The sequence below is a fragment of the Macaca mulatta genome, chromosome 7 (genome assembly GCF_049350105.2).
Source record: "Macaca mulatta isolate MMU2019108-1 chromosome 7, T2T-MMU8v2.0, whole genome shotgun sequence".
Lineage (NCBI taxonomy): Eukaryota > Metazoa > Chordata > Mammalia > Primates > Cercopithecidae > Macaca > Macaca mulatta.
Window position 1 is genome coordinate 36,680,167 of NC_133412.1, and position 27,280 is coordinate 36,707,446.

The window sequence follows — 27,280 nt, forward strand, 5'->3', positions numbered from 1 at the left end:
AGTTAAAGGGAAGCTATTTGCTTTCGTTCTCTGAGCATAGCTCTTCTTTCAGTCCAATGAGCAGTTAGTGTCCAGCTTTGCTCTATGTGAAAGCCAATATAATGTGGAGATATTTATGGATGAAATGTTATGCTATCTAGCATTTGCTTCAAAAGAAACCGGGGGAAGATAAGAACAGTGAAAACAAGATTGGTCATGAGTTGTCAATTGTTGAAGTTGAGGAATTTGTTTTCTCTCTACTTACGTTTTTTCAAATTTTTGATTGAGAGACAGAGACAGAAAGTAGTCAAAGTGAAAAATCAGTAGGTTAAGGCATTTTTTATGTCCTGTGCAAGTCCTAGGCATGAAGCTAAACTAATCCTACTCGATTCACATCTTGAGGAGCCCACAGATAGCACGATCTGTGGCTCACAGAATATGGAATCGACACAGGGTTATTTTGAGAACCATCTTACCATCCAAAAGACATGACTTTCAACCAAGGGGAAAAAAAAGAATTTTTGTCTGTGTGAGGAAAGCCTTTCTCCACATGGACAGCTCAGAGGTGGGTGAAAACGCAGAACTGGGCAGCAAGAAGTACTGTCCCCACCTTAGAAGGCTTGCATTCCCCTTTCTGTCCAGCAGGCCATTGAGCCCAGCATGGTTTGGCATGATGGACTGCCCTCTAACTTTGGGCTTAATGTAAAATGTTTCTTATTTTGTAAGCACTCTTATTTTGTAAAGCACTCTTTAGCAGATAGAAAAATTGTTAGCTTCTGCTTTTGCCCTTTTTTCCCCAACAAAAGATAGCAGTTTTAGAATCAGACTGAGTCTCCATCAACACAAAATGGACTTCAGCTCCAATTCCTCATGCCTTGGGAAAACAGCAGCAGACAGAGCAGGAGCCATGCTGGCTTCTGTCAAACACAAGGGTTTGGGGGATCAGCCAGGGAAAACTGGAGCTACCACTGAATCTATTCCTGCTTCCATATATTCAGGCAATGTAGGAAAGGTGACAGAAAAGGTTGAGGGTGGGGAACTGAATCTGAGCCCTTGGGCAGTCCTCTTCCACAAGGACTCTGGGCTTGACAGTGTGACTTGCTTCGGCCAGTGGGGAAAATAGCAAGCATGATGCAAGCCAAGGTTGGAAAATGCGTGTGCCCTGGAGCTTGTACCCTTGCTTTTTTTGGGAACCCTGTGGTGTGACCACTACTATGTAAACAAGCCAGAGCTAGCCTGTTGTGACAAGAGATACGTGGCCAAGCCATCCAATGGTTTCAGCTGAGATTGGACCAACTACCAGACATGTGAGTGAGGCCACCCTAGATCATCCATTCCCAGCCAAGCCACTAGCTGACCACAGTGACTGAAGGAACCAGCTGAGACCAGAACTGCCATGCGAGTGCACAAAATCATGAGAAAGAATAAATGTTTATTATTTAAGTTACTGAGTTTGGGTGATCTGTCACACCGAAAGCCAACACAAGGAAAGGTGACTAAGCAGAGCTAAGATGTATTGAACATTGGGAGATATATCCCCTAATGACTCTTTATACAATAGTCAGTGGGACTCACTATTGATGTGATTGTATGTCAACTGTCACTGAAATAACCTGATATAGATCCAAAATTTACCACACTCCCTAATACTCATTTCAAGACAATGTTTGTTGTAATTCTTGGAATGCCGCTGTATGGGCTTCAGGGGTTTATAAACCTCCTGAAGTTAAATGAAGAATTATATTTATATGCATTTTTTGGTCTCAGCTGAACTGAGAAAAGATGTTAAAACTACAGAGAATAACAAAGCAATATATATGTACAACTGCCTAGAATTAATAATATCTCATATTTTCTTTGGATTTTTCCATATATAAAGCAAATAAAACATTACTGACTCGGTCATCTCCCTTTCCTCTTTCTCCCTTCAGTATTTTGAACTTGGTAGGGATCTTTCTAGTCTGTGGAATTTTTTTCTTTTTTTCTTTTTCTTTTTTTTTTTTTTTTTGAGATAGAGTCTTGCTGGGTCACCCACACTGGAGTACAGTGGGATGATCTCAGCTTACTGCAACCTCCTTCTCCCTGGTTCAAGTGATTCTCCTGACTCAGCCTCCCGAGTAGCTGGGATTACAGGCATCCACCACCACGCCAGGCTAATTTTTGTATTTTTAGTAGAAACGGGGTTTCGCTATGTTGGCCAGGCTGGTCTAGAACTCCTGACCTCAGGTGATCCACCTACCTCGGCCTCTGAAAGTGCTAGGATTGCAAGCATGAGCCACCATGCCTGGCCTATATTTTTTTAATAATATACGCACAAATACATATATATACACACACACAAATAAATGTATAGACCCCCAAATAACATATGTAGTCTTATTTTGTGTTTTTGACATTTTTCTTAAATGGTTTCAGATATGCATCTTTCTACAACTTGCTTCTTTACCAAACACTACCCTTGTGACACCTATCCATATTGATACTATATTATCAAATAAGCCACATGAATTTCTCTTCTAATGAACATTTAGATTGTTCCTGTTTTGTTTGTTCTCGTGATCTGTGGAATGTTTATTTGTTATTATGAACACTGTCAGGGAACAGGTCAGTAGCTTCCAACATATTTTCAGAGGACTTCAGGACATTCTCCCATCCAAATGTTAGGAATCTCTGATAATATGATGGGGGGAAAGGGCAATGTCATCATTTTGCATTGATGCATATTTCTGCATTACAGCATTCCCAAGTCTTGAAGGAAGCGATCTTTACTTACATTCTTATAATAGCTTATTAGATGCTTTTGAATTTAAATCTAAAATTTTCTATAAGGTCTGCATCTTCCTAAGACACTAAAAACGGCCCTATTTTTTTTTCATTGAAAATCTCTTAGAATCAGATAATACTGTCCAAAACAATCTGTTACCATGTAATATTATCCTAAATTGCTGTCAACATCAAATGGTGGTCACACCAAATAAATTCCTAAGACACTAACAATGTGATATTCTAATTTTGTTGTTGTTGCGTATATAAGAATTAAACAGCTAAATCTCTGTTATCTCATTTTCCTATTTTGTTATTTTTAATCCTAGTTAAGATTAGAGAGCCTTCTAGTACGACTTTCTTTTACTTTTTTTTTTTTTTTTCTTTTGAGACAGAGTCTCGCTCTATCGCCCAGGCTGGAGTGCAGTGGCACGATCTCAGCTCACTGCAAACTCAGCCTCCCAGGTTCACGCCATTCTCCTGCCTTAGCCTCCTGAGTAGCTGGGACTACAGGTGCCCGCCACCACGCCCAGCTAATTTTTTGTATTTTTAGTACAGACGGGGTTTCACCGTGTTAGCCAGGATGGTCTCGATCTCCTGACCTCACGATCCACCTGCCTCAGCCTGCCAAAGTGCTGAGATTACAGGCGTGAGCCACCATGCCCGGCCGACTTTCTCTTACTTTTATGCTTGTTCTCGCTATGACATCTTCTAGTCTCTACGGCAAAGTCCCAAAGCAAGGAAATTAAAACGCAGAACACTACTACTCATAACAGACAATGTTTTTAAGTCTAAATTATCCCACCCTGGTATTACTGAATAAAATCAACCAAAATTGATGATTTTCTATCAGCCTTACCTTCCTTCAGGAGTATGTGAAATAATGAAAAATTATACAAATACTTGGACTTGGTATTGTCAAATTTATAAATAATTTATTGAATTGCTTTTGAAAGAGCATGGACTTAGCAGATCTGGTTGGTTACATACAAATTGTGTGGCCCTGAATAATTCCCCTCCCATCACTAGACTTTGATTTTCTTACCTGCAAAATGGCAATGAAAACCAACACTGGTGCTAGAATGAAATGAAATAATGTATATGGAAGCCTTTTGTTATTTCTCCACTATACGGGGAGCTTCTCATAAGCAGAGGCAGAGCCTAATTAATCTTTTTGGAGACAGAATCTTGCTCTGTCACCCAGACTGGAGTGCAGTGGCATGATCTTGGTTCACTGCAACCTCCACCTCCCATTTCAAGTGATTCTCCTGCCTCAGTCTCCTGAGTAGCTGGGATTACAGGTGCCCACCACCCCGCCCGGCTAATTTTTTTGTATTTTTAGTAGAGACAGGGGTTTCAACACGTTGGCCAGGCTGGTCTCGAACTCCTGACCTCAAGTGATCTGCCCTCCTCGGCCTCGCAAAGTGCTGGGATAACAGGCCTGAGCCACTGTGCCCAGGCCTAATTCACCAAGCCTGTTTGCTAACCTCCTTTGCCATGGCAATGTCTTCTCTCTACTTTGGGATTCAAAGCTCTCCATCTCCAACCACTCCCGTTCTCTGGTAGGACCAGCCATATTTGCCAAAGAAGACCCAGACATCTGAGTACCCACTGGTATCACACATTTGAGTGTCAATGCCAGAATCCAGGGGGAGCACCAATGGTAGGCACCTTTGGGCTAGAACCTGGGAATGTGGAGTATGCATCCCAAACTTCACCCAAAGAGGGGGCTTCATATCTCAGGAGCCAAAGAAGATTAAGCAGCCCATTACTGACCACAGCAGTTCTAGTGGGTGGAAGGAGGAACTCTCCCCGTGCACACTTCTGGAGGAAGTCTCCATGCAGTTATGACACACAGTAGGTGATCAGGCTACATGGGATTATAATACTGCCACCAAAATATAATACACTTATCAAGAAAAAGGATTTCTAAAACAAGTAGAAAAATACAGAGCACAAATTGTATATTTGCCCCATAATTACAACCACATAAAAGCAATGTGTTTGAGGCCCGATGTGGTGGCTCACACCTGTCATCCCAGCACCTTGGGAGGCTGAAGTGGGTGGATCACTTGAGGCCAGGAGTTCAAGACCAGCCTGGCCAACACGGTGAAACCCTGTCTGTACTAAAAATAAAAAAGTTGGCCGGGTGTGGTGGCGCGCACCTGTAATCCCAGCTACTCAGAAAGTTGAGGCAGGAGAATTGCTTGAACCTGGGAGGCAGAGGGAGGTTGCAGTGAGCCGAGATTGTGCCACTGCACTCCAGCCTGGGCGACAGAGTGAGACTCCATCTCCAGAAAAACAAACAAACAAACAAAAATGCAGTGCATTTGAATAGACTGGAAGGAAACCCAAAGACAAAAATAATTACTGTGTTAGAGTGTGGTAGTACTATGGGTGGATTCTTCTAAATCTCTTTTTTTTTTTTTTTTTTTTGAGACAAAGTCTCATTCTTGTTGCCCAGGCTGGAGTGCAATGGCATGATTCAGCTCACTGCAACCTCCGCCTCCCAGGTTCAAGCGATTCTCCTGCCTCAGCCTCCCAAGTAGCTGGGATTACAGGAGCCTGCCACCACACCCGGCTAATTTTTGTATTTTTAGCAGAGACGGGGTTTCACCATGTTGGCCAGGCTGGTCTCGGACTCCTGACCTCAGGTGATCCCCCCCACCTCGGCCTCCGAAAGTGTTGGGATTACAGGCGTTAGCCACGGCGCCCGGCTGAATTCTTCTAAATTTCTTATAATGAAGTTAGTACAGTAACCTTCCACCTACAAGCAGACTTTCTTGAAAAGTCTGAGAAAGAAAACTACCTGGTCACGTCCAGACCCTTAAAGAATGATTTCCACCACTGTTTGGTAAGAAAAACTTTGTTCGACTGGGATCTAATAAGGTTAGATCTGCACTGGATCAGATCTACCTTGGATTCTGGCACCAGCTCAGCTAAAACATAGCTACGAGACTTTGGAAGTCATTTAACCTCTCTAGATCTCTCTGTGAAGTTAACGAACGGACTTAGGATAGAATTCTTAAGCTCTCTTCTGGGCTTTCTACAAGGTAGCCTATGTTTTACTTTCTGTAATGTAGCATATGACCTTAAAGTGCTATAAATGACTTTGTAACAAATATTATCAGAGCTAAAAAGACCCAAGAGAGTGTGCCCCCTTCAGAGCAGTTATTATACTTATTCCAGGAAAGAGGGACCTGCTGGATACTGCATCTCTTTAGTGGGGCTAATTGTTCTGCCTTTGAGGCACAATGTAACTTCTGGAAACAGCTGAGAGGTATATGGTGTAAAGTCTGGTGAGTAATAGGAATGATCGCACTGGGCACTAAGGAGTTAAAAAATAAAAAATAAGGCCTTCCCTCCTTCCCTCTTCTTCCCTTCTTTCTCTCTCTTTTTCTTTTTTTTTTTTTTTTTTTTTTGAGACGGAGTCTCGCTCTGTCTCCCGGGCTGGAGTTGCAGTGGCCGGATCTCAGCTCACTGCAAGCTCCGCCTCCCGGGTTCACGCCATTCTCCTGCCTCAGCCTCCCGAGTAGCTGGGACTACAGGCGCCGCCACCTCGCCCGGCTAGTTTTTTGTATTTTTTAGTAGAGACGGGGTTTCACCATGTTCACCAGGATGGTCTCGATCTCCTGACCTCGTGATCCACCCGTCTCGGCCTCCCAAAGTGCTGGGATTACAGGCTTGAGCCACCGCGCCCGGCCTCTTTTTCTTTTTTGAGACAGAGTTTCACTCTTGTTGCCCAAGCTGGAGTGCAATAGCATGATCTAGGCTCACTGCAACCTCCGCCTCCCAGGTTCAAGTGATTCTCCTGCCTCCGCCTCCCAAGTAGCTGGGATTACAGGTGTCGGCCACCACACCTGGCTATTTTTGTATTTTTAGTAGAGACAGGGTTTCACCAGGTTGGCCAGGCTGGTCTCAAACTCCTGACCTCAGGTGATCTGCCCACCTCGGCCTCCCAAAGTGCTAGGATTATAGGCGTGAACCACAGGGCCCAGCCCTGTCTCTTTTTTTTCCTCTCTCTTTTTCCCTCTCACTCTCACACAGGCTGCAGTGCCGCAGTCACAGCTCACTGCATACTTGAACTCCTGAGCTCAAGGAATCCTCCCACCTCAGCCTCCCAAGCAGCTGGGACTACAGTGCATGCCACCACGCCTGGCTAATTTTGAAATTTTTTTTTGGTAAATGCCTGAACCACCACACCCGGCAAAAAATAGGTTTTATTACATAGCTCATAAATGACCATTCAAAAGTGCTTTGAACAACAACAATGACGTCATTCTCATGGTGGTAACTCAGAAGGGAGGGCCAACTTCATTCACATGTACGGTTTAAGTTCTATGGGTTGTCAAAGTCCATGTCATTATGTTAGGGCTGGCTTTTATAGTTGTACTTCTCTCAAGTGTGGCTGTCCCAAAGATATATGAAAACAATACTTTGCTAGGATGCCCCAAAATCCTTTTGTCTCTGCCAACATAAATTCTGAAATTGAAATTCAAAACACAATTTGTTTAGCACTATCACAGAATGTGATTATAAGGCTGAGATGTTTATTTTAATATCTTCGGCATTTAACCTTTAACCTCTTATTTACTCTGTAAATATCATCTCAGCATGCTGAGAAAAAGAAAAAAAATTTTTCAACTCACCATTAAGAAACATTTTAATCACAGATTGGTAAAAACACAAGTTGCTGCATTTTTGCAAAAAAAAAAAAAAAAGACTCAAACTTGGAAAATCATGACTGTACATAATTCCTATATATCCTACCATGAAGTTTATAATACCTTGCACTTACACAGATTTAAAATATTTCTGCTTTTTGAAGCAGATAAAGAGCTTTCTCAAATTCCTAACAAATAATAAGGCCCCATACTTGTCTCATGAGGAAACACAAGGCACTATATGTTGTCTTTCACTGAGTCTCACCGGAGCTCTTCACATGCCCACAGTAGGCACAGAAGCAAAATGTTGTATTCCAAGTTATCAGAATGCTCACCACTGCTCATTATCTAACCCTCAGGATAACTCCTGAGACAGACCTCCAATTCATGAGATTCAACTGAGAAAGGAGTGACAAACAAGAAGTCCATCATGTGACATTGGAGGCCATGGCATTTTCAGTGGAGGAAGGAGTTGAAGGGTTGAAGAGAAAAGTTCAATTTGCAGCCTCACCACTCGTGGAACCATCCTACACAGGTGCTGAAATAGCTCCAAATAGTAGCAGCTGGATGCAGACTTTCCCTGTTATAATAGCTTAGAGATTGTATGGGCTGAAAATACCAGGCAGCTCCCTCTCTTTAGGGAGACCCAGTAGGAAGGTGCGGATGTATCAATAAATATTGAACGCCACTACTGGGTATGTGGTGAACATTTAGTCATTCTTCCTGGTGAGTGAATGAGAAGAAGCACTGTGGTTCACAGAAGGACACCATGTTAAGACTTACACTAAAGTGGCTGCAAACAGCTAAACTGCAGGTGTGTTTGGCCCCTCTGAGATGATCAAGTCACATATGAAAATTGGCAGAGGCCGGGCGTGGTGGCTCACGTCTATAATCCTAGCACTTTGGGAGGCTGAGGCGGGCAGATCACCTGAGGTCAGGAGTTTGAGACCACCCTGGCCAACATAGTGGAACCCTCTCAAAAAAAAAAAAAAAAAAAAAGTTTGCAACCACTGACAAGGCTGTAGTCCTCAGCAAAAGTGTGGTGTGAGGTGACTTTCAACTTCAGTGAACGTCTGCTTCTTATACTTCTCCATCCCTCTCCATCCACTGCTCCACTCGTTTTCTCTCCAAGGAGATGCCTGGCCTCTCAAATATTTCCCAACTAGGACAGCCCACTCACACTTGTCCCTAGATAATGTCCCGGACTCTAGGTATTTCCCTAACGCTTTGCCTCCATCAGAACTTTTTTTGTGCTTGATCCCATTCCTTTCTGGTTTTGTTTTGTTGTATTGTGTTGTTTTGACTAGGAGACAGCTAGCTATCTGATAAACTAATCAGTGGAAATCAAGTAGGTTACCTTCCCAGGAAACATTTGAAATGTATTCCAAACTTTCTAAATACATGCCATGCCGTCACCTAAAGGAACTTACCTACCTTATCATCAGTTATCCATCAGATTTCTAGGTTGTAAATCTATTCCTGGGTATTCTTGTGTGTCATATCTATAATTTACTCACAAGTATATGCAAGTAAGGAAAAGGGAACAGATCTTGAACATGTTCTGAGGTGATGGTCAATTCAGATTTGCTCAAATATTTCTGTATATTTAATGCACAGAAACCTTGCATTAAAATGAATCACAATTTCTGGATCCAAAGTACACAGCAGATCTAGAGCCATGGGTTTGAGTCTATCAGAGAGTTCAAACTGGTCATGGGCACAAAAGCTGAATTTCCTTTGCGGATGATGATAAACCCAGATTCTCCAAAGGAAGCCTTAGATGTGTATTACGATTAAAGTCAACAGAGATTTTTTTGTACTCTGCTAAACAACCTACACTAAATTATAAAGATGTGCAGGGGTTTAACTTCTTCGAGTCTCCTAAGGAAAAAGACACAAATAACTATTGCCTGGTAGTGTTCTTAGTTTTCTCAAGATAGAAAAGTGTCCCAAAGTGAGTTTTCAGGAGGAAGATAGAAGGTGAACTACAAGCTGTACACTGTTTTCATGAGTCAGAAAATGAAAATGGCTATTTTCCTTATGAGTCACAACTGAATGAGTCTTAGTAGGGCCTCGGGTGCAGATGGAGAGCCCTCCTACTATGCTACCAGACTTCCTAAAAGACACATACACACAAACACACACACACTTACACCGAAGAAGTCCACAGTACAGGTGCTCTCCCTACAGCCCAGCCAAGGGCCTTCTTTTTCTTCTTCTTCCTAATAATTTTTAACTGAAACAGGGTCTCACTATGTTACCCCAGGATGGTCTTGAACTCCTGGGCTCAAGTGATCCTCCTGCCTCAGCCCCTCCCAAAGTGCTGGGATTACAGGCGTGAGCCACTGTGCCTGGCTGCCAAGGGCCTTCTGATGACTGTTAGCCTCCACGCTAATCTTCAGCCACACCCAAAGAAGGTAATGTCCTTTCCCTTCCTGTTCTAAGCAGCTGAAGGGATACAACTTGGCCAGGCCTGGGCACATGTAGAACACAAAATGAAGTATCATTTGGCTTGCCGGAATCTTACATAAACATTAAATATTGTAACTTGGGTTTCTGATAATATTTAAGATGATGCTCTATTCTAAGGCAACTTCACATACATAATAAACAATTTTTCAAGTCAGGAAAGAAATGATTAACTTCAGCCACATCACTCTGGATCCAGTAGATCTACCAATGGCACATCTCCTGTTTCAGGACAGCCAGCTGTTTCAACTTTTCCCTCAGCTAACTGTTACCTCAGCAATCGTATCTGATGCACAGATAGTCGCCTGGCGGCGCACAACATGCCCATCTGTGCTGATGGCAGGGAGCCCATCAATCGGTAAGTCACACCTTGTCCCCGGATAGAACCATCTCCTTCCTAGAGCATGCCTTCTTCGCATGCATTTAACCAAACCTCCACTTCATCTGCAAGGGGGCTGAATTAAGCATGGTGTCCCAGGTTTCGGAAAAGGCAACCGAAACTATATTTCAGTCCGTTCAGCATGAAAAATGAGTTTAACCGAGGGGAAGTTAATTTCCTCAAGGTACCACTCAAGTACTTAAATTCAGTAAGATTCTTTAAGTTCTTGACATAAACACATTGATTTTTTTAAGAAATATTGACCCACGGAAAATGATTACAGCAATTCTCAAGTACCAGGACTATTACATTGCTTCAATTCAAGGGACCAGGTGCCCAGTGAGGTAGCTTCACCCAAACACAGGCCCAATGGGAATGGTTCTCTGCTGGGGTGAGGGGAGTGGTCCAAAGTAACGTGGAGTAGACTGACTTCTTAAACCTTAAAACCGGAAGAGGAAATTTAAAGTGTTCTCTTAGATGGGGCAAAAGTGACTTAATTTTGGACTATGTAAAAAGAAAAGGCTTTGGTCGAGGACGCCTTGAAAGGTTTCTCATTGATGTTTGTTTGTAATCATTCTTTTGAATAAACAGCACGGGGCAAGGGGGCATCTGAGCTTTGAGTGCAGGTTTCGATGGGCCTCGGCTGCTCCTTCCTCAGGCTGCTCATCGGATTATCGATTGTTTAATTAGTGTTGTGCTGGTTATCATTTTGACTTGGTTCTCTTCCACAGCCATTAGAAAACAGCAGCAAACCAGAAGAGGACGACATCGTCCACCTAAGCAGGACTACTTGAAAAGTAGCAAGTGTGAAAACTATGAAGACTTGTAATAGTTTTGTTTTTTTTTTTTTTCTCTCTCTCTCTCTGATGAACTGCCTATCTCTTCAAAATAGAGTCCTTGCTTTTGTGCCCCGGAAAGAAAAGTACACCACGCCAAAGCCCAAGGGAGGTGGCTAAGGTTATACAGGGAGGGAGGGGAGTGCAGCTGGACTGGGGAGGTGGAATAGCAGAAAAGTCACAAGTCAAAGAGGTGACCCCTTCCATACATTCCCAAAGTGCCAAAGGGAAAAGAGCAACAAACTTGAAACTCGCGAGAGCGTCATTCCGTGCGAAACGTCCCCTGGATCCCCGAAAAGCCCCGGTCCCCTCGCGCTTGGGAAGGGGTGGGGTCCTCTTCGGGAGGTGTTTACTCGGCGTCCCGGGCGCCCAGACCTCCGGGGTCGGCGCCCGGCACAGGTCCGGGACGGCGTAGCTGCCGTCAGCGCCCGGATCGCCCCGGCTCTCCACAGCCAGCCCGCTGGCCGCCAGGTGCTCGCCCTACCTGGCGCCCCCGCCTGCCTTTGTGCGGCCCGCGCCGCCCCTCGCCAGGGCAGGCCGGGGACCGCCCCCGCCCGCGTGCCGCTGCCAGGCGGGACAGCTGCGGGCGCTGCCGGGCGGCGGAGCGGCGGCGGGGAGGAGAGGGAGTCGGCGAGAGGGTGCCCGGGGCGGGGCGGGCACGGCCGCGGGGAGGGCAGGGGGCGCCGCCAGCGGCTGCGGCGCGAGTCTGCGAGCACCTCCCCTGCCGGCTGCATCCCCCACGTCCCAGCAGGAGGAGGGGACCCCCTAGCGCGCCGTGCCCCTCGCCGCCGATGCGCCCACACCCTGGCTTCCGACAGCTGGCAGCCATAGCAACCCGGCCACAGAAAGTTTCGCGACGCAGAAGGCGACTTGGAATAAAGTTTTCCTTGGCCCCTCGCTCACTCTCCCCTGGCCCGGGTTTACAGAAAGCGGCAGGAAATCAGAGCTCGCGACGTGCCGGCTCCCGCGTCCACCTTCTCCACTCCTGGCCCGGGCAGCGCGCCCAAGGTGGGTGCACCGCGCCGGGGTTTCCTGCCCAGTCCCCCGGCCCGGCGTCCTGGGACGCGGCGCGGCCAACTCACCATGGTGACTCGCGCCGCGGTCGCGCCTCCGCCGAGTCCCGCTGCCGGGGAGCTGGGGCTGGAACGCAGTCTCCTGGGCGAACTTCAAAAGTTGGTTCCCCTCGCCAAAAACAGGCTCCCGACACCCAAGCACTCACAGGAGCCAATGGGAACCCAGGGGGGACTCCATCCAGGCGGGATCGGCGGCGCTAGGTGAGGGCGAGACGGCTGCGACTTAGCAGGCGCGGCGCATACTGCGGAGGGCAGGAGCCCACTCGGAGCCGCCGCTTGCCGCCGGCCCAGGTGAGTCCGATGCACTCGGAGCGTCCGCCTCGCTAGCCTGCCTCGTTCCTCTTTCTTCGGCCACTTAATCCGTACTCCTCTGGCTGAGTCTCGGCTCGGGCCGGGCAATCTGTCCATAAATGGAGAACTCAGCTCAGGCCTGACCAATCAGGGTTTGTTTTCGCAGCGTCACTCCTCAGGGAAACCGTAGTAGCCAACAAGCTTGGAGCTGCTGGAGTTTCCAAAGACCTCTGGATCCTGTAGTCCTCCTCCCGCGCCAGCCTCCGAAGAAATCTGCGGACCCAGCTCGCTCCTGGTAGCAAGGACCCGAACTGTAAGGAAGAAAACCCTCGTGAAAGAGGAGCAGACCTTTCACTTCGCTGCGTTTTAAGACGAAAGTTAGGGTGGGTTTCGCTTCCAAGTTGAAGTGGCATGCATGATTTTCCCAGAACTTTTTTTTTAAGAAGGAAATATTTTATCAGCATAAAACATCAGAGTCGTGGCAGCAGCCCAAAGGAAATCCTTTTTCTTTCCTACGTCTAGATTGTGAGCAAAGTCAAAAATATCATTTCCCCACCCCTCCTTTTACCTGAATTTCCTTGTAAAACAAAGGAAGCCTTCCGGCTGCTTTTTCTTTCTTTTCTTTTTTCTGTTTTTCTTTCTCTTTCCTTTCTTCTTTTTTTCTTCTTCTTCTTTTTTTTTTTTTTTTTTTTTTTTTTTTGCACATTTTGATGACAGAAAAGTTGTTGCACGTGCGGTGGGCAGAGGGAAGGAGAGAGGAGAGATAGGTGGGAAGAAACCCCATCCAACCTCAGCCAACACATCTGCTGAAAACAATCAGAACTGTAAAAATGCATTATTACAGAGCGTCGAATTTCCCAGAAGATTGGCGGGGGGGTTGGTGGGGGGGAAGCAGAATCTCAGAATCAGGGTAGGGAGTTTGATTTCATTGTTCTGGAGGCTGAGGAAGTAAATTTGGTGGGTCTTAACAGGCTCCCTTCCTGGGATCTGTAGAAGATAAAACTGATAAACTTGAGGGCATAGAGAAAAAACTATGAAGCATAATGATACTATGATACTTTCTGAAATTCGGTTGAGGCTAATCCCAGCACTTTGGGAGGCTGAGGTTGGTGGATCACCTGAGGTCAGGAGTTTGAGACCAGCCTGGCCAACATGGTGAAACCCCTTCTCTACTAAAAATACAAAAAATAGCCCGGCATGGTTGTGCATGCCTGTAATCTCAGCTACTCGGGAGGCTGAGACACGAGAATTGCTTGAACAGGGGAGGCGGAGGTCGCAGTGAGCGGAAATCGTACCACTCCACTCCAGCCTGGGCGACAGAGCAAGACTCTGTCTCAAAAAAAAAGAAAAGGAAAAAGAAAAAAATTTGGTTGTAGCTCTTCACTTGACTATCTGAGCATAGAGTTAGAAAGGGTGTTAAACATTATCTTGTCTAAAAGGGTAAACAAAATGTTACAACATGGACAAATCTCGAAAATACCGTGTTAAGTGAAAGAAGCCAGGAGCAAAAGACCACATATTATATAATTCCATTTATATGAAAGTTCAGGATAGGAAAATCTATAGAGATAAAAAGTATATTAGTTGTTTGCTAGGGGTTGTGGGAGAGGGGAAATGGAAGTACTTGCTAATAGGTATGCATTTTCCTATCAAAGTGATGAAAATATTCTGGAATTAGATAGTGGTGATGATTGTACAAGTTTGTGAATATACTAAAAACCACTGTTGTGCTTTTTAAATGGGTGAATCACATGGTGTGTTCATTATATCTCTTTTAAAAGTTAAAAAAAAATCATATTGTCCAAATTCTTGTAATAATCATTCACGTAGTTTGGCAACAATATAATCGAATGTGTATTATAAGACAGCACGGCTAAACACTGGAGTTACAACTGGTCCCTGCCCTCACTGAGCTTACAATTTTAGAATGGGGAAAACAAATGATGAATTTTTTAAAAGAATAAATAACTACAGGAAAGAAGCAAGCATAATGACACACAACAGTAGTTTTGTGCAAGGAACTGCCATATTTGGAGCTGTAGTTTAGGGTAGGAAATTCATCTGGTATGGTTATGTAGTATGAATTGGAAAGAAAACGCATGGCATCTGTACTAGGCATTGCCTAGGTACACACAGACATGATAAATTCTCAGATAAGTCTGACTCCATATCTCATAGGGGAATATCACCTTCAAAATATTATTGGGCCAGCCAAGCTCAGTGGCTCATGCCTACAGTGCTAGTGCTTTAGGAAGCCAAGATGGTAGGATCGCTTGAAACCAGGCATTCAAGACCAACCTGGGCATCAGAGCAAGACTCTATTAAAAAATTATAATAATAAAATTTAGCTGGGCATTATAGTACATGCCTGTAGTCCCAGCTACTTGGGAGGCTGAGGTGGGAAGATCGTGTGAGGCCAGGAATTCGAGGCTGTAGTGAGCTATGATCATGCCACTGCCCTCCAGCCTGGGCAACAGAGTGAAGCCCTGTCTCAAAACAACAAAACCTATCATGAATTTTAGGAATGTATGAACAGAGGTTATCAAAATGGAAATGTCAGCTTACCAGTAACACAAGAAACACTACCTAAACCACCATCCCATCCATGGTCAACCCTGATTAGTAGTCAGATTGACATAGGCTTTGAGATATACAAAGGCGTAGTTTCTTTCCCAAATATAGCCCAGGAATACAATGAAACACTGAAGAACTCTTAATAATCCACTGACAGTCAACTGACAATTGAACAGTCTTGGATTTATCAAAAACTACCTTGAGACTATTCGTCCATTATATCATCATTTCTGATTAATTTTTTAAAAATGTTTTAGTGTTTACTTTTATTGCCCTAATAATCTATAATCTCTTTCAAGTTTCAAGAGGCACACCTAACTGTAGTAGTCAGGACTTTGATGAAGATGTATGCTTGTGTTTATTTTTTATAATATATATGAGATTTTATATGCATATATGATTTATAGATATGATTATATATTTTATAATATATATGAGAATGAGACTGTTATAAAGTCATATATACATATAAAAAAGTAGTGCTTTATGTATTATGAGATTTGGTGACGCATAGACTTGAAGTCTGGTGTTTCTACTTAGCTGTGAGATCTTAGTTTCTCTGAACTTCAGTTCTCTTATTGATAAAACAGATTGATGTGAGCATAAAAGGAAATGTGTGTAAAGATGGTCAGTAAATGTGGATTCCTTTTTCCCTTCATCCATCTCAGGTGTTCTAGGTCAGAGATTCAGAGCTGGAAACCTAGATGAGAATGGATAGACCATGGCCCCTGAATTGCATGCCAAGGGTAGGGACTGTTTGTGTGTGCTCTTTTCTTTAAGTAGAGTGTTAAGAGCTTTCATCAGATTCTCAAAGATGCCTTAACAGACAAAATATTAGAAGCCACAGCTCTTGATCATATTAGTTATGCTTCTCTTGGCTTTTGTTTCTGTTGTTGTGTTTTTCTTGAGGCATATAGATTAGAACTAAGCGTGATGCCTTAAGGCCAGAGGCTCAGCTTGGATTCTCAAAACAGAACCCACTAATTCCCAGTTTGAGTGTAGAATATCGTGTGTGGTCATGTGATACAGCCTATGATTTCATGAAGAATCACTTCAAACCTGTTCCCGCTCCATCCTCAATTTAGGGAAGGTGGTACATTGTCAGTTTGGGCTAGAACGGCCTCTTACATACTTACAGCCTGATATCCCTGGGAGAGTCTTGGTTTATGCCTTTAGTCCAATGAATGTATTAATTGTACCCGTCTTTCATTCCCAAAAAGGCCTAATTTGAATAATAACTTATATGGTCACCCTAGATTTCTGGCCAAATTACATTTTTAAAAATCCTCACCTTTTAAAATGAACATTTTCCCAATTCTGATTTCCATCTGTTTTTCAGAGGATTCAGTATTATATTGCCAGATATTTATTCTTTCTTTCTTTTCTTTTCTTTTTTTTTTTTTTTTTTTTAGATGGAGTCTTGCTCTGTCATCCAGACTGGAGTGCAGTGGCGCAATCTTGGCTCACTGCAACCTCTGCCTGCCAGGTTCAAGCAATTCTCTGCCTCAGCCTCCCAAGTAGCTGGAATCACAGGCACCTGCCACTACGCCAGCTAATTTTTGTATTTTTAGTAGAGCTGGGGTGTCACCATCTTGGCCAGGCTGGTCTTGAACTCCTGACCTCATGATCTACCTGACTCAGCCTCCCAAAGTGCTGGGATTACAGGTGTGAGCCACTGCGCCTGGCCTTGATTTGTTTGTTGAGACGGAATCTTGCTCTGTCACCTAGATTGGAGTGCAGTGGTGAGATCTCAGCTCACTGCAACCTCTGCCTCCCAGGTTCAAGTGATTCTCCTGCCTCAGCCTCCAGAGTAGCTGGGAATACAGGCGCCCACCACCATGCCTGGCTAATTTTTGTATTTTTAGTAGAGACGGGGTTTCACCATGTTGGCCAAGCTGGTCTCAAAGTCCTGACCTCAAATGTTCTGCCTGTCTCAGTCCCCCAAAGTGCTGGGATTATAGACTTGAGCCCGGCTAGATATTTATTTTTATTCAAGACCATAGTAGCAGTGAAGTGGAAGCAAGTTTTAAAACTGTAAAACTCATTCTAGACACATGATGGAGCTAGTCAGATGAGACTTGGTACATCCCTTGGCATGATTAATTGCATTTTTCTGGGGCTGAATGAAAAGGAACCAATAAAAAAACAAAACAAATACAAAGTAAAATTTTCTGTATAAATCTATCAGTGAAATAAATCATTGTTTATGCTTCTTGGAAAGCAGCAAGAAAATAATATCGAGCAATAAAACTAGTTTTTCTGTCAATACCATAAAAAAATCATTCAGAATGCACTCACAACACTAAAGTTAATTAATTTGGCTGGGTGTGGTGACTCACGCCTGTAATCCCAGCACTTTGGAAGGCAGGTGGATCACCCAAGGTCAGGAATTCAAGACCAACCTGACCAATATGGTGAAACCTTGTCTCTACTAAAAATACAAAAGTTAGCCGGGTGTGGTGGCCTGCGCCTGTAGTCCCAGCTACTGGGGAGGCTAAGACAGGAGAATTGAACCTGGGAGGCGGAGGTTGCAGTGAACCGAGATCCTGCCACTTCACTCCAGCCTGTGTGGCAGAGCAAGACTCTGTCTCCAAAAAAAAAAAAGAAAATTTGTTAATGGGAAAATTAGGAACCTTTAACAAGACACTAATGAAAGAGAGACTTGTATCATTATCAATGTGAAATGTCCTCTACAATCACTGTTTTTATCATAACACATATCATGTATTAGGTTCACTAGATATTAGCCACTAAGTGCTTAATGTACAATATCTTATTTAATCTTCCATACGACCTTGTTAGCTCCATTTGCAGTTAAAAAACTAAGTTGAATCGAGACCATCCTGGCTAACACGGTGAAACCCCGTCTCTACTAAAATATACAAAAAGCTAGCCGGGCGAGGTGGCGGGAGCCTGTAGTCCCAGCTACCCGGGGAGGCTGAGGCAGGAGAATGGCGTGAACCCGGGAGGCGGAGCTTGCAGTGAGCTGAGATCCGGCCACTGCACTCCAGCCCGGGCGACAGAGCGAGACTCCGTCTCAAAAAAAAAAAAAAAAGAAAGAAAAAGAAACTAAGTTGGGAAGACTTAAAGTAATTTGCCCAAGCTATTACTCTGCTATCCTGCATCAAATACATACATTTGCCTGGCTCTGAAGCCTACACTATTACCCTTTAAGCAGTGATTGTGTAATAGAAATGTCCATCAGAAGAAATTGTCCCTAATGCAGGCCCAAAATGAATAGGAGCACACTTATTAAAACCCCGTGAGCCTTTCCAAACCAGAGCTCTCAGAAAAAGTGTTGCTTTTTAATGGAATATAAAAATTCCATTTGCATAGTGAGTTTAACTCTAAACACTTTTTCCCTCTAGTATGTTGGTATTGGTTTATAAAAAGGATGTGGAAGAGAATTTCACCAGTTGTATAATGTAATATGATGCTACTTCTGATTAAGATAAAATTAAGGCCGGGCGCGGTGGCTCAAACCTGTAATCCCAGCACTTTGGGAGGTCGAGGCAGCTGGATCACCTGAGGTCAGGAATTCAAGACCAGCCTGGCCAGCATGGTGAAACCCCATCTCTACTAAAAATACAAAAAACGTAACTGGTCATGGTGGCAGGCACCTGTAATTCCAGCTACTCAGGAGGCTGAGGCAGGAGACTCACTTGAACCCAGGAGGCAGAGGTTGCAGTGAACCAAGATAGTGCCATTGCACTCCAGCCTGGATGACAGAGGTAAAAAGATAAAATTATTTTGCTGTAACAATTATTTTACTGAAGTAAAGGAATAGAAATGATTTAAACATATGCTTAAATTAGCAGCTTATTAAAAGCATGTTTATGTAGATTATTATATTTTCTCTGATTTAAATCAATATTTTATTTTCTCTCTTCCAGTTTCAATTTGATTTTTATATTCAGAAGATAAACCTTGATCTTCCTCCAAATCTAAAAAATTTGGAGTTGAAATAATGAGTTATGGTGGGCCATGATCTAGCAAAGAATGAGGAAGTCCATGGAAATGAGCTTTGCAGATAACTAAATCTCCTGTCCATACCCTGATGTTCTTTCTTTTCCTCATTCACTGTCAATGTTTAGTTTCCTGTTGGATTCTGTGTATTCTTATAAGTCATCTGAGCTCTTTGCTGCAACAAGGCAAGGCATGGATCAATAAAGATGTGCATTTCAAAAAGTAAAAAAGTAAAAATCTCTGCATGAACCTTGCCTTTTGTCCTTTTTTCTTTTTCTTTCTTTTTTTTCTTTTCTTTTTTTTCTTTCTTTCTTTTTGGTTTTTCACAGCATCACACTCTTATCTCCCAGGCTGGAGTGCAGTGACACAAACATGGATCACTGCGCCAGGCTCAAGTGATCCTCCCGCCTCAGCCTCCCAAGTAGCTGGGACCATAGGCACACACTACCTATAGCTCAGCTAATTTTTTTATTTTTTGTGGAGACAGAGTCTCACCATGTTGCCCAGGCTGGTCTCGAACTCCTGGGCTAAAGCAGTCCTCCAGCCTCGGCCTCCCAAAGTGCTGGGATTGCAGGCATAAACCACTACACCCAGCCAAATCTTGTCGTTTTTAGACACGAAAACTTTTTTTTTTAACTTTAAGAAAAGTTTTTTCTGAATGAAACCACACATTTCATTGACTTCTGAAAATACACTGAATGTCAAGCAGCTTTTGCTTTAAGACTCAAGGTTATTACCATAAATATTGATTATTGCACAGTATTGCACGAACCAAGGTCCTTGGGGACTATCAAATGAAATGACTGTTTGCCACTGTCATGGTCTTGGACTGCTGTACTTATATGGTTCTCCTGTCTTTTTTTTTTTTTAAGTTTATATCCTCCACTGGCAGAGACTTATTTATTTATTTATTTATTTATTTTGAGATGACATCTTGCTCTATTGCCCAGGCTGGAGTATGATGGCGTGATGACAGCTCACTGCTGCCTTAAACTCCCGGCCTCAAGCTGTCCTCCTGCCTCAGCCTCCCAAATTGCTGGAATTACAGGTGAGCGACCACACCTGGCCAAGAGAGACTTTTTTCTCCCGTTATCTGTTGCTCCAATTTAGTTTCTTTTATGTAACAAGCATCAGAAGAGCACATGGGTTACTTTAAGGAAAAAAATATATTTCTATATAAATTTATATACATAATATATAAATCTACATTTTATATAATATATTATGTATATAAATTTATATAGAATTTATATATTATTTTATATAGATTTATATATTATTATATATTATTTTATATAGATTTATATATTGTATAAACATATATTTATATATAGATTTATATTTATATTATATATTTATGTATAAATTTATATATTATATAAATATATATGTATATATATTTTTTGAGATGGAGTCACTCGGTTACTCAAGCTGGAGTGCAGTGGCATGATGTCAGTTCACTACAACCTCTGCCTCCCAGGTTCAAGCGATTCTCCTGCCTCAGCCTCCTGAGTACCTGGGATTACAGGTGTGAGCCACCATGCCTGGCTAACTTTTTTTTTTTTTTTTGAGTTACAGTCTTGCTCTGTCTCCCAGGCTGGAGTGCAGTGACGCGATCTCAGCTCACCGCAAGCTCTGCCTCTCGGGTTCATGCCATCCTCCTGCCTCAGCCTCACAAGTAGCTGGGACTACAGGTGCCCACCACCATGCCTGGCTAATTTTTTGTATTTTTAGTAGAGACGGGGTTTCACCGTATTAGCCAGGATGGTCTCGATATCCTGACCTTGTGATCTGCCCGCCTTGGCCTCCCAAAGTGCTGGGATTACAGGCGTGAGCCACTGCACCTGGCCACGCCTGGCTAATTTTTGTATTTTTGGTAAAGACAGGGTTTCATCATGTTGACCAGGCTGGTCTTGAACTCCTGACCTCCAGTGATCCAGCCGCTGTGGCCTCCCAAAGTGCTGGGATTACAGGCATGAGCTACCACGCCCGGCCTTTGCTTTATTTTTTTGTTTTTGTTTTTGTTTTTGTTTGAGACAGAGTCTCACTCTGTCACCCAGACTGAAGTGTACTGGCACGACCTTGGCTCATTGCAACCTCTGCCTCCCAGGTTCAAGCGATTCTCATGCCTCAGCCTCCCAAGTAGCTGGGACTATAGGTGTGCACCACCACACCTGGCTAATTTTGGAATTTTTAGTAGAGACAGGGTTTTGCCATGTTGGCCAGGCTGGTCTCGGACTCCTGACCTCAAGTGATCCACCTGCCTCAGCCTCCCAAAGTGCTGGGATTACAGGCATGAGCCACTTCGCCAGGCCAGAAAGAAATTTTTTTAAGGTATACATGCCCAGCAGCCCAGGAAAAACAGAAGACAAAAGAAGGCAGGGCTGTGCATCTCTGCATAGTTGAATGTTCTTTTCTTCTCTGTCTCTTGAAGCTTCTCCCGCTTAACTCACAGTTGTTCCTCTTCCCCTAATTTCAGCTTGCAAAGTGCCTGTAGCCTGTCATGATCCTGATGTGGGCCCCAGAACAACCTTTCTGCAGCGTTGCCCACAGCTCACTAGAAACTTCCCTCTAGGCCTTTTGATTCAAGTTCCATAGGGAGAAAGGGAGGGAGAGAAAAACAGAGAGAGAATCTGACTCACCCAGCTCAACCTTTTAAACCACTCCACCCGGGTCATAGGTCACTGACAAGGAAGGCTCTACTGGGACCCGGTGCCTGTCCAGTCGCATTCCAAGTGAATGCTGTGAGAGGAGTGGTGTCCTAAAGCCTACTGCCCCATTAAGAAGAGATGGCAAATGGGGACAGAGTTTCTGGGGAGGGAAGACAGGGTAGACACTCCAAATTTGGGGCGTGGAGCAGTTTGCTGACTGTGCCTGTCTGCTGCCTTGATTTCTACACTTACGCGTCCAGGAGGGTAATTCCATTCACCTCTTCAACAGAAAAAAATGTATGGCCTTTGTAACGATCATCATTTCCCCTTTATCGTCATTACGCCTGTAAATGTGTTTACATACTGGAGATGTGACATCACTTTTCCTTTATTATCATGTACTTATAAATGTGTTTTTGATTACATGCCTTTAAATATTTGTGTAAACACCTAGATGCGTGTGTTGTGTGTGTGTATTTAAGATGACTTTTTTTTCTTTTTCTTTTTTTTTCTTGACACAGGGTCTCACTCTGTCACTCAGGCTGGAATCCAATGGTGTGAACACATATCTCAAGCAATCTTCCTGCCTCTGCCTCCCAAGTAGCCAGAACTATAGGCCGCGCCAACATGGCTGGCTAATTGTTTTTTTCTTTTTTTGTAGGACTGGGCCTTGCTCTATTGCCCAGGCTGGTCTCAAACTCCTGGGCTCAAGCAATCCTCCCTCCTCAGCCTCCCAAAGCTGGAATTACAGGTATGAGCTACCATGCTCAGCCAGATGACATGTTTTTCAATGTATTGTTACAAACACTTGGGGAGATTGAATAGAGTGGATCTTGGTGTTCAGCATGATGGCAGCATGGTTTCCAGCTGACTACTGTTTTCACTCAGTACCACAATAAACCTTTATTGAGCACTGTCGTAGCTTCTGGAGAAGTAGAAGACAAGCTCCCTGTCCTCATAGGATTCACATCTTTACATGTACATCCAAAACATACAAAAATGCAAGAGAGTTCTACCTTCACATAGAACACGTTCCCAAAACACACACCAATGTCAGATATATAAAGTTCAAAAAGAAACCTACGTACTTTAAGCACAGATTTCTATTTTCAGAGATCTGAAATGTAGTATAAAATTCCTGATTGTGTGTTGTCCCTTAGACATAGTCTTAAGCTATAATTCCAGAATGCATAGATGTTTTTAAAATCTGAGCGTCTCCATCCTAGCTAAGCAAAGTTGACCAGCTAAAGTCCAATAGGCAGCTTTAAGATTTGGGTCAGGCTATTTACCTCTGTAAATCATACTTTTTTAAAAAAATCTGTAAAGACAGAGATAATAATAGTACCTTCATCATTTATTTCTCGCCTAATGTTGTAAGAATATGAATTAAATCATATAAAGTAATAGCAATGGTGAGTGATGCATAGCATCGTCTCGGTATGAGTTGTCATTATTAAGGCTGAAGATTCACTACCTTCTCCACACCTAATGATTCCCTTCTTTGTCTCAATTGTTTTGTGTTTAGGAGAACAACACTCCTTTTTACTAGTGTTTGCACTTATATTTTCTCCGTATTTCACTAATTTTGAAAAAGCGACAAGGCTAAGCGGAAACCAGTGTGAATGTAATTGAGTAAATGCTGTAGCTTGACAGAGCTGGTGGCACAGATGGACACGAGCTGTGGACTGGCAGGCAGCACCGCCACGAGATAGCTCAAAAGGTTCCTTTGTTGCCTAGCCCATTGTCCTGATGCCATGTAGGAAAGATGGCTCAGGTGCATCTCTATACAATGTCTGTATCTGTGGAAAGGTGAATGTACAAAGGTCCAGGGCACAAGGAGATGGCCCCTCTATTTTATTGTATTGAATTCCTGGAAATCCCAAAATAGAGCCAAACACGATAAAGTTGATGACAGTTTCCCATAGGAGGACTGCTTCAATAAGGACTTGGTAACAAATGGATTATATGTTGGACCAAGAATGTGATTCTAAAAACAGCTATGACAGTTATAAACTTCCATAATGTAAAGTAATACAGAGTAATACAGTTTTGCTCCAAATTATACAAATAAATATAAATATGCATTTTTATTACAAAAGAGACCTCAGTGAGTTGAAAAGTGCATGACACCACATAAAAATATCACACAACCATCACAAATCCTAGCTATATAAATTCCCTTTAAATAACGTCCCAGCTCCAGTAATGATTATGTAAACATTCCAGTTTCTTTTCAGTTTAAAAACTGCTAGTGGGTGTGAGAGTGGTGGCAGGGGGTGATGCTTAGAAGTAATTTATAAAGAAGCGAAATTAGCCTGTAACCTCAGCATTTGGGGAGGCAGAGGTGGGAGAATTGCTTAAAGCAAGGAGTTCAAGACCAGCCTGGAGAGGCCAGGTGTGGAGGCTCACGCCTGTAATCCCAGCACTTTGGGAGGCTGAGGCAGGTGGATCACTTGAGGTCAGGAGCTGAAGACCACCGTGGCCAACATGATGAAACTGTCTCTACTAAAAGTACAAAAATGAGCCAGTCACAGTGGCATGGACCTGTAGTCCCAGCTACTTGGGAAGCTGAGGTGGGAGAATCCTTTGGACCTGAGAGGTGAGGTTGCAGTGAGCCAAGATCATACCACTATGCTCCAGCCTGGGCGACGCAGTGAGACTCCATCTCAAAAAACAAAAACAAGCAAACAAAACCCTTTATAAACAGAATAAGGAATTTATTTCTAAACCTATATGGAAAGATTCCCAAGATGTATTCATAAGTTAAAATGAAAAGAGCAAGGTGGCTGGGCATGCTGGCTCACGCCTGTAATCCCAGCACTTTGGGAAGCCAAGGCAGGTAGATCACCTGAGGTCAAGAGTTCGAGATCAGCCTGGCCAACATGGTGAAACACCATCTCTACTACAAATACAAAAATTAGCCGGGCGTGGTGGTGCATGCCTGTAATCCCAGCTACTGGGGAGACTGAGGCAGGAAAATCACTTGAACCCGGGAAGCAGAGGTTGCAGTGAGCTGAGATTGTGCCATTGCACTCTAGCCTGGGCAAAGAAAAAGAAAATTCCATCTCAAAAAAAAAAAAAAAAAAAAGAACAAGGTATAAAATTATATGTATATCAGGCTACCTTCTGTGTAAGAAAATTGAGATGGTGAAATAGTAGATTTGTATTTATGCTTGCAAGAAGAAACTTTGGAAAAGACACAAGAAGCTGACAGAAGTATTTGTGGGATGTGGGGGCAAGGAACAACATGGTACAGTGGAAATGCTTTATTATATTGCTCAATTTTTGAACCATTGTAATGGTTGTAAATATCTTGTAAATATCTTGCTTATCACTTAAAACATGTTATCAAGCAGAAGACATTGCTACACATGGCAGAACAATATGAATGCTCAATGAAGATTCATGCTGGCAGAGATTGTAGAGGGCTTCTTGGAGTGGTGGCCTCTGGTCTGTCTGGCTGTAAAGATTGATTTAGAAAGGTGGAGAAGGCCAGGTGTGGTGGTGCGCACCTGTAATCCCAGCATTTGGAGAGGCCGAAGCAGGTGGATGGCAGAGTGCAGTGGCACATGCCTATATTCCCAGTTACTTGGAAGGCTGAGGTGGGAGGATCTCTTAAACCTAGGAGGTCGAGGCTGCAGTAGCCATGATTGTGCCACTGCACACAAGCCTGAGTGACAGAGTGACATCCTGTCTCCAAAAAATAGAAAGGTGGAGGATTAGGATTGCTATAGGAAAGGGGTCCCGATCTAGATGCCAAGAGAGGGTTCTTGGATCTCGTGCAAGGAAGAATTCAGGGCAAATCCACAGTGCAAGGCAAAAGCAAATTTGTTAAGAAAGTAAAGTGGTGAAAGAACAGCTACTCCATAGACACAGTAGGGCATTCCTGAAAGTAAGAGGAGGAACACGTCCACCCTAGGTACAATGCTTGTTTATATACAGGATAGAAAAGATCATGGGGAGATGTGCTCTGCTACAAGGGTTTGTAATAAAGGATTAATTTTCTTAATTACTATATTTTGCGAGAATCGATATTATTATCTTTAAAGCAAAATTAGAAATTCTTTTGTTCTCAAGATACTGGGATATGAGGACACTCCCAAGTCTGGATCTGCTTAGTAAACATTTACAACCTGAGCCCTTAACTGTAAACATCTAGAGGCTAGAAATACCTAACTTTGGCCGGGCGCGGTGGCTCAAGCCTGTAATCCCAGCACTTTGGGAGGCCGAGACGGGCGGATCACGAAGTCAGGAGATTGAGACCACCCTGGCTAACCAGGTGAAACCCCGTCTCTACTAAAAAATACAAAAAAACTGGCCGGGCGAGGTGGCGGGCGCCTGTAGTCCCAGCTACTCGGGAGGCTGAGGCAGGAGAATGGCGTAAACCCGGGAGGCGGAGCTTGCAGTGAGCTGAGATCCGGCCACTGCACTCCAGCCTGGGCAACTTAGCGAGACTCCATCTCAAAAACCAGAAAAAAAAAAAAAACCAGAAAAAAAAAAAAAAAAGAAATACCTAACTTTATGGGAATGCAGCCCAGTAAGTCCCAGCCTCATTTTCCTAGCCCTCACTCACTATGGAGTTACTCTGGTGCAAATGCCTCTGGCAGGGACTTTCTAGGTTTTACGATTCACATAAGCAGTGGCAGGACGCGGTGGCTCACACCTATAATCCCAGCACTTTGGCAGGCTGAGGCGGGCAGATCACCTGAGGTCAGGAGTTGGAGACCAGCATGGCCAACATGGAGAAACTCCATCTCTACTAAAAATACAAAAAATTAGCCGGGCGTGGTGACGCATGCCTGTAATCACTTGAACCTGGGAGGCGGAGGTTGCAGTGAGCCGAGATCACACCACTGCACTCCAGCCTGGGTGACAGAACAAAGCAAAACAAAGGATTAGCATAAGCAAAAACCCAGGGGTATGAAGGCTTATTATTAAATTTACTGAAATGTTTCCTCCCAGGACAGTTTCTCAAACTCACTAAGAAAAAAAGAGCTGAGATTTCACTTTTGTCTCTTTGGGACTGTGACTAAATGAGTCTGGTTTCCCAGTCTCTGTTCAATTATAAAAGGTAATTTATGTTGCTCCTTATATACTGCTGATACGCCATCCTCAAATATGGGAGAGCTGTCTCATCTCTTATTCATCCTTGAGAAGAATCCCTAAGTAAATGCAAAGTTACTTATACCACAAAAATCAAGTCCTAATATATTTTAGAACAGGACTTACCAGAAGATTCAAATGATTCAACTTGATTTTTTTTTAATTAGAGACTGGGTCTTGCTATGTTTCCCAGGCTGGCCTTGAACCCTGGGCTCAGGTGATCCTGCCACCTCAGCCTCTTGAGTAGCTGGGACCACAGGCATGTGCCACTGCGCCTGGCCTCAACTTGATTCTTTTTTTTTTTTTTTTGAGACAGAGTCTCACTTTGTCACCCAGGCTGGAATGCAGTGGCACGAACACAGCTCATTGCAGCCTCAAACGCCCAGGCTCAAGTGATCCTCCTGCCCCAGCCACCCAAGTAGCTGGGACTGCAGGTGTGTGCCACCATGCCCTGCTAATTTTTTTTTGGTAGAGACAGGGTCTTGCTATATTGCCCAGGCTGGTCTTGAACTCCTGGGCTCAAGCGATCTGC

General features: G+C 43.7%; 1 protein-coding gene and 1 long non-coding RNA gene across 6 annotated transcripts in view; one reads left to right on the forward strand and one right to left on the reverse strand.

Moving 5' to 3' along the window:
- The window catches only part of MYO1E (myosin IE), a 238,920-nt gene extending 226,374 nt beyond the window's left edge, over positions 1–12,546 (reverse strand). For all 4 annotated transcript variants that reach the window (XR_013395631.1, XM_077939508.1, XM_028850992.2 and 1 more), the window contains exon 1: positions 12,173–12,546. Coding sequence is in view for 3 of the 4 variants with exons in the window: in XM_077939508.1 (XP_077795634.1) it covers positions 12,173–12,175 (3 nt within the window). In the remaining variant the exon portion in view is untranslated. The remainder of the gene's footprint in view (positions 1–12,172) is intronic.
- Positions 12,547–12,620: 74 nt separating this feature from the next.
- On the forward strand, positions 12,621–22,558 carry LOC144329897 (uncharacterized). Of its 2 annotated transcripts, none has more exons than XR_013395634.1 (5): positions 12,621–12,837; positions 15,697–15,774; positions 18,922–19,179; positions 19,945–20,042; positions 22,167–22,558. It is a non-coding gene; the product is annotated as an uncharacterized LOC144329897 (long non-coding RNA). The 2 variants fall into 2 exon arrangements; XR_013395633.1 differs by lacking the exon at positions 22,167–22,558 and adding an exon at positions 21,474–22,098.
- Positions 22,559–27,280: the final 4,722 nt, after the last annotated feature.